This window comes from Peromyscus leucopus, chromosome X (genome assembly GCF_004664715.2).
Source record: "Peromyscus leucopus breed LL Stock chromosome X, UCI_PerLeu_2.1, whole genome shotgun sequence".
Lineage (NCBI taxonomy): Eukaryota > Metazoa > Chordata > Mammalia > Rodentia > Cricetidae > Peromyscus > Peromyscus leucopus.
The window spans coordinates 23,863,165-23,877,440 of NC_051083.1; the positions used below are offsets into that span (position 1 = coordinate 23,863,165).

Consider the following 14,276-nt stretch of genomic DNA (forward strand, 5'->3'; position numbering starts at 1 on the left):
TTTTTACCATTCATTTACACACTTTGGATATTTTTAGGTATATGCTTACAGTATGGTACGTTCTCAAGATGTGACCATAGTAAGAAATAACATTTTGTAAATTTACATAGCTTTTATCAGTTTGTAAGAACTTAAGAGTTACCTGGAAAGAAGAAGCTTAATTAAGGGATACTCTCCATCAAAGTGCCTAGAATCAAGTCTATAGGACATTTTCTTGGTTAGTAATTTTTTTGATTAGTGTCTTATGTAGGATGTCCTGGCAGAAGGTGGGCAGTAGAAAACCTGGACCTCTGGTAATGGATTATATAAAAATGCACATTGATCAAGCTATGGGGGGCAACTCAGTAAGCAGTGTTTTTCCATGGCTCCTGCTTGATTCATTTTCTGTCTGGTTTCTCCTTGAGTGCCTGCCCTAATCTGTTAAGATGATGCACTATGATGTAGCAATGTGAGCTACATGAAGCATTTCCTCTCCAACTTGAATTTGGTCATGGTGCTTTTAACACAGCAATAGAAACCCTAACTAGTATCATCAAAGTAACAGTTTGAAGTAAAACACAGAAAGATAAAAGCAGGATATTTTTCTATTCAAAACAAAATACCTCATGATTTTATGTACATATAATCTGTTATTACTGACAATATATACTTTGTGTCTCTATCTAAGATGTTTCTACAAGGTAAGTTAGTCTCAAAGTCTCCAATGAAGACACTTCTTGTCCATTGTATATAGGAGGGCTACTGATTTTTTTGAGTTGATCTTGTATCCTGCTGTGCTGCTGAATGTGTTTATAAGCTTTATCAATTCCTGGGTGGAATCTTTGGGGTCACTCAAGTATATTATCATGTCATCTGCAAATAGGGAAAGCTTGACTTCTTCCTTTCCAATTTGTATCCCCTTAATCTCCTTATGTTGTCTTATTGCTCTGGTTAGAACTTCAAGTACTATATTGAATAAGTTTGGGTATGTTGTACTTTCATTTTCATTGAATTCTAGGAAATCTTTAATTTCTTTCTTTATTTCTTGTTGACCATTGATGATTTAGTTGAGCATTATTAAGTTTCTATGAGATTGTATGTTTTCTGTAATTTTTTTTGTTGAAATCTAACTTTAAACCATGGTGGTCTGATAGAACACAGGAGGTTAATCCATTTTTTTTGTATAGGTTGAGATTTGCTTTTGACTGAGTATGTGTTAGATTTTAGAGAAAGTTCCATGGGGGTCCTGAGAAGAAGGTATATTCTTTTTTGTTAGGATGGATGTTCTTTAGATATCTATTAAGTCCATTTGAGTCATAACATCAGTTAAGCCCCTTGTTTCTCTGTTAACTTTCAATTTTGCAGATCTGTCCATTGATGAGTGTGGGGTGTTGAAGTCTCCCACTATTAATGTGTGGGGTTCTATGTGTATTTAAGCTTTCCTAATGTTTCTTTTATATATATGGGTTTCCTTGTCTTTGGGGCATAAATGTTCAGAATTGAAACTTCATTTTGGTGGATCTTTCCTGTGATGAGTATGTAAGGTCCTTCTTCATCTCTTTTGATTGATTTTAGTTTGAAGTCTATTTTGTTACATATTAGGATGGCTACACCAGTTTGCTTCTTAAGACCATTTGATTCGAAAGTCTTTTCTGAGCCTTTTATACTGAGGTAGTATCTATCTTTGAAATTGAGGTGTGTTTCTTTTATGCAACATAAATGTGGGTCCTGTTTTCGTATCCATTCTGTTAGCCTGAGTCTTTTTACAGGTGAATGAAGTCCATTGATATTAATGGATATTAATGACCAGTGACCCTCTCAACTATTGCCAGTTGTCTATGGTAGAGTCATCCTTGTGATTTCCTGGGAATCTCTTTAATATTCTTTTTCTCCCTATTCCCATGGTGTCTTAATTTTTCATGGTATGTCTTTCCCAGCTCTCCAACCCTGTTCCCTTTTAAGCTTGAACCTTCTACTCCTCTAATTTCTCATTCCCTGTCCCTTGCCCTCCATTATCCCCCCTTGCCCCCAGTTTGCTCATGTAGATCTCATCCATTTCTCCATTGTTGGGCAATCAATGCACCCTTGCTAAGTTCTTCCTTACTAGCTAGCCTCTCTGGAGCTGTGGATTGTAGTCTGGTTATCCTTTGCTTTATATCTAGTATCCACTTATGACTGAGTACATACCATGTTTGTCCTTCTGAGTCCTTCTGGGTATACCTCACTCAGGATGATATTTTCTAGTTCCATCCATTTGCCTGCAAAACTCATGATGTCATTGTTTTTTTTCTGCTGAGTAGTACCCCACTGTGTATATATATACCACATTCTCTTTATCCATTCTTAAGTTGAGGGGCATCTAGGTTGTTTCCAGGTTCTGGCTATTACAAATAATGCTGCTATTAACATAGTTGAGCATGTGTCTTTGTGGTATGATTGGGCATTCCTTGGGTATATGCCAATGGCTTAAAGTTAGATTTCAACAACAACAAAATTTACAGAAATCCTACAGTCTCAAAGAAATTGAACAATGCCCAAATGAATCACCAATGTGTCAAGAAAGAAAGAAAGAAAGAAAGAAATTAAAGATTTCCTAGAGATCAATGTAAATGAAAGTACAACATACCCAAACTTATGGGACATTAAGAAAGCAGTGCTAAGAGGAAAATTCATACCACTAAATGCACACATGGAGAAGATGAAGAAATCTCACACTAGTGACTTAATAGCACACCTGAAAGCTCTAGAACAAAAAGAATCAAACTCACCCAGGAGAAATTGATACCAGGAAATAATCAAATTGAGTGCTGAAATCAATGAAATAGAAACAAAGAGAACAATACAAATAATCAATAAACAAAGAGTTGGTTCATTGAGAAAATCAACAGGATAGACAAGCCCTTATCCACAGTAACCAAAAAGCAGAGAGAGTGAGAGAGCATCCAAATCAACAGAATTAGAAATGAAAATGGAGACATAACAACAGACAATGAGGAAGTCCAGAGAATCATCAGGTCTTACTAAAAAACTGTACTACACAAAATTGAAAACTCTAAAAGAAAAGGAATTTTTTCTGGATAGGTACCACCTACCAAATTTATATCAAGACCACATAAACTATTTAAATAGGCCAATAACCCTTAAGGAAATAGAAACAGTCACAAAAAGTGTCCCAACCAGAAAAATCCAAGAACAGAGGGCTTCAGGGCAGAAATCTAGCAGAATTTCAAAGAAGAGCTAATTCCAACACTCTTCAAATTGTCCCACACAATAGAGACAGAAGGAATATTATCAAACACTTTTTATGAGGCTACAGTTACCATGATACCCAAACACAAAGATGCAACAAAGAAAGTGAATTACAGTATCAAAAGGCTCTAGAAAACATCCAAAATCTTTGTTCAAAATCTTTATAAAATATTTGATGTCTCATAAATATGGGTTTCTGTAAAATTATAAAGAATAAAAGCAAGTTGAATGCATTCTTTTCCCAATGGAGGGCATTAGGATACAGTTACAATTAAATCAAAGCAAAACAAATAGCTGATTGCCCTGCATCTGGTATTCATCCAGGACCTCCTGGGCTCCAAAGGACATAGTAATTTCCTGTTCTCCAGATTTGCAATCCATAGCATGCACCTTATATCTCATAGGCTCAGGCTGGTTCTACTGCACACCTGTTTTTGTATTTGGTGGTTATACCATGGTAGTGGCATGTCCACTAATTTGAGGTCTCCAATGCTAGTGGGCTGCATTTTACCAATAGCCAGTCTTGTGCCCTTTTCAGAGACTTTCACGCTGCCAGATTGTGCCTAGAATGCAATCTTCTTGATACCCATTTAATCCTGGAGTTTGAACCTCCATCAACGCTGCACATTCAACAAAGGATTCTTATGCTCCTCACAGTCCTGAGCCTCTGATTGTATACCTTTCCTTTGCTGACAATTATGGTTCAGGCAGTTAAGAACATTGCTTTGGCTATACTGCCCCATACAATATGTACAATCACTTTGCATTTGGCAATGCAGTACTGCTGCCTGGTCCCACTCTGGTGGCCCAAAACCCATCACATTTAATTCATCCAACTGAGCAGCAGAGTCTCCAACCCTAACTGTCTGGCATAAGAAAAATAGACAACAAACTTCAAATGTGCTAGTGCCCCTCTCACAATTTTGTGTTACATAGGATTAGTGAAGGGCGTTTAACAGCCAGCAGGCAGGGCTCCTGTGGGAAAGCTCCCAATTCACCAAGACCCATCAGCAGACCCTGCAATCTAACACTCTGCCCTCATACCCATCTGCTCAAGATCCTAGCCACTTCCTGAGGCTTAGAAACCAACCCCCAGCTCTCATCGGGCTTAGGGAGAGAGCTCTCATTAGTCAAAGAGCTGTCAATGGACCAAGAGTAACCTCAGGAGACAGGGAATCTGCCAGCCCTCATTAGACCAAGAGTGGCTTTCTGAGAAGTAGTACATGCCACCTCTCATTGGACCAAGATAGGCTTCCTAAAAGACAATCTATTGGCTCTGACTGGACCAAGAGCCCTGATAGGACCAAGAATGGATCCATGAGTCACAGAATCAACTAGCTTGGGTCAACCCAAGAGCAGCTCCCTAAGACACAGAATCTGCCTGTTCCAATTAGACCAAGAGCTAAGGTTAGACTCAGAAAGGCCCCCTGAGAAACAGACACAACAAGCACAGAGGGGACCAACAGCAACTCGCTCAGACACTGGCACTCTCATACCTATTAGAGGAGGAGAAGGACAGACGTCAAAGCAGAAGTACATAAAACAACACAAAGAGCAATACAGCATCACCAGAACCTAGCCTCCTCCAAAGGCAGGACCTGAATATCACAATGTAGCAGAAGCAGAAGAGAGCAACCTTAAGAATAGAATCATGAAGATGCTAAAGGCATTTGAAGAAAAAAATAAAACTGAGGAAAAGTCATACAAAAAAGTGGAAGAAATCAATAAAGGAATTGAGAAAAAGACAAAAAAATTGGAAGAAATCTATAAAGAATAAGAGGAAAAGACAAATAAAAATTGGAAAAAAGCAATAAATCCCTTTTAATAAACCATGAAGAGCAATGAAACAGGTGAGGGAAACAGTTCAGGACCAGAAAAGGGAAATAGAAACAATGAAGAAGACACAAACAGAGAAAAAGCTGGGAATAGAAAATCTGAGTAAACAAACAGGAAACACAGACGCAAGCATAACCAACAGAATATAAGAGATGGAAGCGAGGATCTCTGGTGTAAAAGATAGAATAGAGGAAATGGATTAGTCAGTCAAAGAAAATATCAAAACCAAAAAGACATAACACAAAATGTCCAAGAAATCTGGGATACAATGAAAAGAGCAAACCTAAGAATAATGATAGAGGAAGGAGAAGAATACCAACTCAAAGGCACAGAAAACATATGGAACAAGATCACAGAAGAAAACTTTCCCAACTTAAAGAATGAAATACATATGAAGATACAAGAAGCCTATAGAACAGCAAACCGAATAGACCCCCCCCCAAAAAAATGCCCTGGCCACATAATAATTAAACAACTAAACCTACAGAATAAAGAAAGAATAAGAGCAGCAAAGGAAAAAAGCCAAGTGACTTATAAAGGCAAACCCATCAGAATAACACCCAGTTTCTCAATGGAGACATTGAAAGCCAGAAGGACCTGGACAGATGTAATGCTGACACTAAGAGACCATGGATGCCAGCCTAGACTGATATACCCAGCAAAACTTGCAATCATCATAGACAGAGTGAACAAGATATTCCAAGACAAAACCAGATTTAAACCATACCTATCTACAAATCCAGCCCTACAGAAAGCACTAGAAGGAAAATTCCAACCTAAGGAAGTCAGATACATCCATGAAAAAATAGGCAATAGATAACACCAGTGTAGTAAATCCCAAAGAAGAGAAGTACACACTCATACTACCACCAAAAGATAACAGGAACTAACAATCATTGGTCATTAATATCCCTTAATATCAATGGACTTAATTCACCCATAAAAAGACACAGGCTGACAGAATGGATATGAAAGCAGGACTCATCTTTCTGCTGCATACAAGAAACACACCTCAATTTCAAATTTAGACACTACCTCAGAATAAAAGGGTGGGAAAAGTCTTTCCAATTAAATGGTCTTTTTTTCTTTCATTTTTCTTTATTAAGAAATTTTCTACTCACTCCATATGTTGTCCACAGACTCCTCCTCTTCTCTCCTCACACCCCCAGCCCTCTTTCCCAAGCCACCTGGCTTCCCCACATCCCCAAAATCGAGGTCTCCTATGCGGAGTCAGCAGAGCCCAGCACACTGAGCCTAGGCAGGTCCAGGCCCTTCCCACTGCACCAAGGCTGTGAAGGGTGTCACACCACAGGACCTGGTTCCAGAAGCCTGCCTATAGACCAGGGACAGATCACGATCCCCCTGCCTGGGTGCCCCACAGACAGTTTGAGCCAAACAACCATCTTCCATTTCCAGTGCCATGGGTGCTCCACAGACACCAGTCCACAGTTCATGGGCTTCCACTAGTGTGGCCAGTCATCTCTGCACATCCTCCCATCATGATCTCTATGTCCCTTGCCTGCAATATCTCTCCTCTCTCTCACCAATTGGATTCTCGGGGCTCAGCCTGGTGCCTGGATGTGGATCTCTGTATCTGCCTCCATCATTCACTAGAGAAAGACTCTATGATGACAGCTAGGTTATGCAACCACTCTGGAAATCAGTATGGTGGTTTCTCAGAAAATTGGGAATAAGTCTTCCTAAAGACCCAGTTACACCACTCTTGGTCATATATCCAAGAAATGCTCAATCTTACCACAAGAACACATGCTCAACTATGTTCATTATCAGCATTATTCATAATAGCAGGAACCTAGAAACATCCTAGATGCCCTTCAATTTAAGAATGAATAAAGAAAATATGGCACATATACACAATGGAGTACTACTCAGCAGTAAATAACAATGATATCATGAAATTTGCAGGCAAATGGATAGGTCTAGAAAACTTCACCTTGAGTGAGGTAACCCAGACTCAGAAGGACAAACATAGTATGTACTCACTCATAAGTAGATACTAAATGGGAGAGAAGGGATTGCAACCTACAAATCCAGAGAGGCTAGCTAACAGGAAAAGACCCTAGGAGGGACACATGGATGATTCTGTGAAGGAAAAGTGGATGAGATCTACATGAGTGAACTGGATGAGGGGGTGCCAGAGGTCAAGATGTGGGGGATGAGAACAAAGGAAATGGGAGGGTCAAGCTGGAACAGGGACAGAGTGGGAGGGCAGGGAGGAAGATACCATGATAGATGAGGACATCATGGGAATAGGAAGAGGCAGGGTGCTGAGGAGGCTCTCAGGATTCGACAAGGATGACCCCACTGGCTGGCTGGCAGTCGTCAAGAGGGTGCCTGGGCTGGTCTATTCTGGTGAATACCCCAAAAGTCATCATAGAGCCTTTGTCCAGTGACAGGTGGAGGCAGATGCAGATATCCATGCACAGGCACATGGCTAAGCTCTGGGAATCTAATCAATAAGAGAGAGGAGGGATTCTGCATGCAGGGGACGTTGAGATCATGATGGGAAGACATGCAGAGATGACTGGCCACACTGGTGGAAGCCCAAGAACTGTAGACTGGTAGCTGTGGAGCCCCCATGGAACTGGACTAGGCCCTCTGGATACAGAAGGAAGTTGCTCGGCTCAACCTGTTTTGGGGTTACCCAAAGGGGGTTTGGGAAATGTCTCTGGTGCATGGGAAGGCTTCTAGGAGCCAGTTGTCTGTGGTGTAACTCCTTGTGCAGCCTTGCTGCAGTGGGGCGCGGCTTGCACCTACCTAGGCTCAGTATACCAGGCTCTGCTGACTCTGCATGGGAGACCTTGATTTGGGGGTTGTGGGGATATGGGGTGGCTTGGGAGGAAGGGCTGGGTGGTTGGAGGAGGGAGGAGATGAGGTCTGTGGGTGGTATGTCGAGTGAGTAGAATATTTTTTAATAAAGAAAAATGAAAATTGAAAAACTTTAATTAATACATAAAATGTAAAATAGAAAAAGGAAAAACTGAATGGCCAATAGCTAAGCAGAGGAGGGATAGGCAGGGCTGGTTGAAAGAAAGAAAAAGAGACACCAGGACCAGCCTGTGCCCAGCCAGTCAGATACAGAGGAAGCAGGAAAACAGGATGGACATTATACAGATGAGGTAAATGAGCCTCAGGGTGGCACATAGATTAATAGAAATATGTTAATTTAAGTTTGAAAACAAGCTAGCTTTACATAGGCCTAAGCTAAGACTGCACATTCATAATTAATAAATAATAAGTCTCTGTGTTATGATTTGGGGCTGGCATTGCAAGAAAGCCTCCTACAGTATATGTTCTGTACACTCAAAACAGGGCTGGATAGTGTGCAAGATGGTACAGGGAAAACTGGTTCTAGAAGATCTCACTAGGAAAACCCATTCCAGGAGGTATATGTCTAGAGCCAGGCCATATGAGGTAGAATGGGGCAGATTGCTGTGCTTCTTGGAGAACTCATCTCAGAATTCCTCCATTGGCTCCTTGAAAGGGAGCAATGGCTGGGAGAAGAGAATTGTGACAGATTTCAAGTTTCATTGGAATGTCGTAGGGAAAGCCAGTGTGTGGTCTCTGCATTCAGAACAAGGCCTGGGGCTGAAGGGGGCACAGCTATAGGTGGTTCTGGGGGCACTTGCCAGATAAAGTTGGTGCACATACTGCTTGAACACAGCTTGATTCCAGAGTGGAGTTTATATGCTGACAGCAGAGCATCTCACCAGGCAAGTCTGCTATGCAAGGTGTAGAGTATGGAGGGCAAGGCACCAGATCAGTTCTCAGGGTACTCAGCAGAGAAAGTAAGTGAAGTAACTGAGTCTTAACTGTCTTCAGAGCAAGGCCAATGTGTATATGCATAGCCCAGGCAGGAAAGGTTCTGTAGAACATCACCATGTAAATCAGTGCAAGTTTGGTGCTCTAGAACTTGGGGTGTGTTAATAGCATAGACAGGTTTGGCTCCAGGAGTGACCAGGGAATGCTAATGCAGGAGCTCAGTTATGGGTGCTAAGCCTCCGAGTGTGCATAAGGCACTGGCATGAAACCTATGAGGAGCACACCAGGCAAAACTGCAATCAGGACATCAGGAGATGCTGTGAAAATGGCACAGGCAGCCTTGATTCTCAGAATCCTTTTCAGGGAAATCCAGTGCAATGACTGTGAGACAGAAGAAGCTTGACTTAGAAGTGTGGTGATGTAGAGGCCTTGCAAGGTCCTGTGGTGTTTCATCAGACAAGCCAGTACATACAGAGCTAAGAATGTGGGTCCATGATTCCACAGGTTCCAGAGAAACTCACAAAGGTAACCCAAGCAGGAGGCAAGTAACCCAAGTCTTTAACTAGGACTAGAATGAGGGGTAGTTCTTGTGGGTGTGTTTCTGGGGAGCTCAGCATTCAAAACCTGTGTGCTACCTGCACACCCAGAACTAGGTTTGGGAGCATGCAGGTGCTTCTGGCAGACTTGGCTCAGTAACCGGTGGTTTATGCACTTCCCATTGATCTCCACAGCTCACTCTAAGAAATCCACCCTGATTTTGATATCAGTGTGTGCTAGAAGCTGCCTTGTAGCAGAAAGTGTAGGTGTTCTTCATTGCTTATTATACCACAGATACATTATGGAGTACAAAGAGATAAGGTTTAAAAAGGAAGTCAAAATTTCCTTCTCTTTTTACCATTCATTTACACACTTTGGATATTTTTAGGTATATGCTTACAGTATGGTATGTTCTCAAGAAGTGACCATAGTAAGAAATAACATTGTGTAAATTTACATAGCTTTTATCAGTTTGCAAGAGCTTAAGAGTTACCTGGAAAGAAGAAGCTTAATTAAGGTATTCTCTCCATCAAATTGCCTATAGTCAAGTTTATAGGACATTTTCTTGGTTAGTAATTTTTTTGATTAGTATCTTATGTAGGATGTCCTGGCAGAAGGTGAGCAGTAGAAAACCTGGACCTCTGCTAATGGAGGATACAAAAATGCACATTAAGCAAGCTATGGGGGGCAACTCAGTAAGCAGTGTTTTTCCATGGCTCCTGCTTGATTCATTTTCTGTCTGGTTTCTGCATTGAGTGCCTGCCCTAATCTGTTGAGATGATGCACTATGATGTGGCAATGTGAGCTACATGAAGCATTTCCTCTCCAACTTGAATTTGGTCATGGTGCTTTTACCACAGCAATAGAAACCCTAACTAGTATCATCAAAGTAACAGTTTGAAGTAAAACACAGAAAGATAAAAGGAGGATATTTTTCTATTCAAAACAAAATACCTCATGATTTTATATACATATAATCTGTTATTACTGACAATATATACTTTGTGTCTCTATCTAAGATGTTTCTACAAGGTAAGTTGGTCTCAAAGTCTCCAATGAAGACACTTTGCCTAAAGTGAAACTTCTATCCTTCCACCACACAGACACTGGAGGGCAAGGAATGGGGGATGAAGGCTTATTTTTTTTCTTTTTTTCAAATAACTATCTCTGCTATGCCCACTAGGCATTGTAGTACTTATTTGATGCATGATTTCAAAATGGAAATTACTCTTTTAAAGACTATTCACATACAAAGGGAAATTAAGCACTCTGGTCCGTCCTTTATGGCCAAATATGGCTATGAAGTTGTGTTCTTTGCTCATAATCCACCATTCAGCTCTAGTAGCCATGGAAACAAGAATTTTTAAAGGGAGTTAATTCTCTGTCAACTGGCAGTCACTAACATTTGGTCTTACTAGAAGAGAAAAAGAGGCAAGTATTTTACATTCCCAGGTGGTTTTATTAATGACATTCATTTTCACAGGACAAAGAATGCCAGAAAGGGCCACTGACATGTGGGTAAGTGTGTGTAAATGCTGTTGAATGTCGTAAGTGTCTAGAAGCCCCATGTGAGACTGCAGGTAGTCATTGAGCTGCCCTGCTGGTTTTAGTTGTGTAGGTCCCTGATGTTGAGTTTATGAATTAACCTCTGTCTGTTGTTTCCTTACTTACAAAATGGGGGAAATGATTAGATGGGTGTCCTTAGAGAGTCAGATGTATGAATACTCCCGAAGTGTTCAAATGAAGTTCTTCTTAAGCCAAGGACAGGAGTGAATGGTAAGGATTGTGGAATCAAGGGGTTGGAGAGACATTGCTCTGAGCTGAAATTCTGCCTAATAGAATTTCTTTTTCTGAAGGTTTTTCCACTCTTTCTCTGACTGCATATATGGGCATTTACTGTTACTGAGAAGAACGTCTGTGATCCTGCCACCTTCTAAATGAATCTTCTTATCCATAATACACAAAGGTATAAAATCTTTATGTTATATATGGGATCTTTCAAATATGGTCTTTATGAATCACATGCATCTACTCCACGTGTTTCAAACACCAGAAGAAACAGATACTGCCAAGCTAGCTCATTTTTTTTCTGGAATAACAGCAATGTTCATTGTGTTTTCAGTACTAATCAAAGCACACTGTTCTTGTAGTCCATTGCATCGGGCCTGCCTTGGAAAGGATGATGATGTGGGCAGGGTGTTACCCAAGCCACCATGAATTGTGAACTCATCTTGCTGATGAAACTTCCCTAGTAGAACAGCTACTGCCTTCACTCAGTCAGGAAGCACATTCTACAGAGACTTTAGAACAGGGGGTAGCTGTTTAGGGAAGGTTTCCTGGCAAGGAGATCCAGTGTGTAGGCCCCTTCAACCTTCTGCATGCACAGTTGACAGTGACGTTATCCACCTGCCTAGTGAGTAAATGACTCACCTCCTTCCTTCATCCTAAGATTGGAATTGAGAAAAGATGCAAAGAAGTTAGTTCAAAGTTACAATACAGAGTGTACATTTTCTGTGAAAGAAGATATATGCTCACAAAAATATGTCAGGATTCTTTTTGTTTCACTGAAATGAAACTAATTATCTAAAGATGAAATTTCAAGTAAGAGATGTGCTATAATTGGAAATGTCCACTTTTATGGATTTATATGATTTTATGTGTAAATTATCCATTTCCCTATTCCTCTGACTCAGTCTCTGGACAATTTAACACATAGATTTTGGTTTACAGATACTAAAGAAGAATTGAGGGTTTTGTGTGTGTTAGATAATCACTTTACCACTGAGCTCTATGCCCGGCAATATTACAGATAGATGTTGATGGGCATACTCTTTGTGGTTTCAATAAAATACATATAGCTTTCTTTAGAGAAGGGTACATTTCTGTAAAATTCACAAGGTGGAATAGCATTGTACACTATCATTTATGAGGTGTATCATGTAAAGATCAATTTGTGTATACATATATGTATACACAAATTTATGTCAAGTGTGTTATTATTTTTACATAAATGAGTTTACTACGTGAATTTTTTTCTTTAATTTGATTCTTTCATTAATGACTTTAGTTTGTAGTAGTCATGTCGTATTATAGTACTGTATTTTAGAAATGGCAATTAGTTTGAGCATTCCTCTGCTTTTCCCTCACATTATGGTACTAAAATATTTAGAAATTGCAAATACAGGTAAAATAAGCATGGCATTACATATGGTATTGCAAACTCTCTTCTCATTGTCAGTTCTAAGCATTGAAATTCCTAGTCAACAAATATTATTATCTACTCTGTGAAGAATAATAATCTGTGCATAGACCACTGAAATATCTTTATGTGACAACAGGGACAAGGTATGAGAGCTCAGTGCTCTCTAAGCCATGACTCCTTCTGTTTTCCTGCCTTCCCTTGTATTCTCACTGACTCTATTCTTCTTTGATGCCTTCTTCAGATTTGCCAACATGAAGGAGTACATCTTCAAGTTCAGTGGCCTGATTTGCAGTACATCAGCTTTGGTATTTGAAATCATCCTTGCAAACAGCCAATGCTGGCGCCTGTGGGAGTTTAACAACAAGCTTGTGCAATTTGTGTCAATTGGACTCTGGGAAGCTTATTACACTCAGGACTTTAACATCTCTGGGTCTATGACCAGGATGTTGGTTCACACCCCTATCAATGAAACCTGGAACAAGTCATCTGAATTTCAGTATTTACAAGTCCTGATAGCATGGGCCATTTTGATGAAAATCCTAGTCCTGATTTTCACTTCAGTGGCCATTAAGATCAGCTGCATGGAAGACCAATTCATTGATATCCAGCTGTTTTGCTACAAGATGTCTGCCATAATTTTGGCTGTGAGCAGCCTTTTCACACTTGTTACTGTGACCTTGAACCACCTAGTAGACATCTATGGGCAAACCACTCTTGACTTTTCACCCGACTTTCCCGTTAAAATGGAGGACATTATAAAGAAACACTGCACAAAGGTGTTCCCAATGGGTGTCCTGACAGCCACGATGTCACTCTTTGGCGTGATTTTGTTTCTCTGTGAGATGATCTCGTTGACAGTACAGAGTCAGTTGAAGGCCCGGTGTGCTTCCAACCTGGCTGAGCAAAAGGTCTGAAGTGAGGGCTCTGGCATTTTAACATCTGCCAGGAGAATCCTTGAAGAAATTGCCCTTTTGTACACAGTACTGTGTAATCACCAACTCATTCTATATAAAATATCAACTTGATTTCTGGGAGTGTGTCTAAGTTTTATTCCTTCCTTGCTGTCAAATGCATTCCATTCTTTAAATGTTTTCACATACTAAACTGCAGGTCGTGATCCCATTCGACAGTGCCAACAAGCAATATCAAGAAAGAGTACAGTATAAAGGCATGTTTCCTAAGTAAACCTAGTGAATCCCATGAGCAATAAGGTTTGAAAGTAAGCAGACACCTCAACACAAAAAAGAAACCACATTCTTGTGTGGAGACACTTAAGTATTCAAATCTCTGAAAGGTAGAGCAGGATGTTTTAGCCTTGGCACTGCTGGGAGTGTGGGATGCTCTCTTGGAGAAAGAAGGCAATGCTGTTCACTGAGTATGCTAGTGTCATCTGTCTTCTGTCTCTATTAGAAGGCAGTAGCCATCTCCTATTTCCCCAGTCATGAATAAATGCCACAAATGCCCAGGCATTTCCAGTGTGCTCTGATGGTCCATGTGGTGGGTAGCATAGGACCATTTTAATCTATCAGCCATCCTTTAGGACCCTAAAAAAGTCCTGGTTTTCTTCCTGGGAACATTAGTTCCTATTCTTTATCAGGTCAGCTTTCTGAGTGTGTGTTATACTGTGTGAATACTTTCTCTCAATGGATCTATATCAGTGGTTCTCAACCTGTGGTTTGTGGCCCCTTTT

General features: G+C 40.4%; 1 protein-coding gene across 1 annotated transcript; it reads left to right on the forward strand.

Annotated features, from left to right (window-relative positions):
- Positions 1 to 11,238: 11,238 nt before the first annotated feature.
- LOC114687994 lies at positions 11,239 to 13,618 on the forward strand. The gene is made up of 2 exons (XM_028862618.2): positions 11,239 to 11,350; positions 12,828 to 13,618. The coding sequence occupies exons 1-2, from the start codon at positions 11,322 to 11,324 to the stop codon at positions 13,498 to 13,500; spliced, it is 702 nt and encodes a 233-aa protein (XP_028718451.1). The 5' UTR covers positions 11,239 to 11,321; the 3' UTR covers positions 13,501 to 13,618.
- The last annotated feature ends 658 nt before the right edge of the window (positions 13,619 to 14,276 follow it).

Coding starts and splice junctions, on each gene's coding strand:
- LOC114687994 (XM_028862618.2), top strand. CDS start 11,322: ATGAATCTTCTTATCCATAATACACAAAG. Junction 11,351..12,827: donor CTTATCCATAATACACAAAG/GTATAAAATCTT, acceptor TGCCTTCTTCAG/ATTTGCCAACATGAAGGAGT.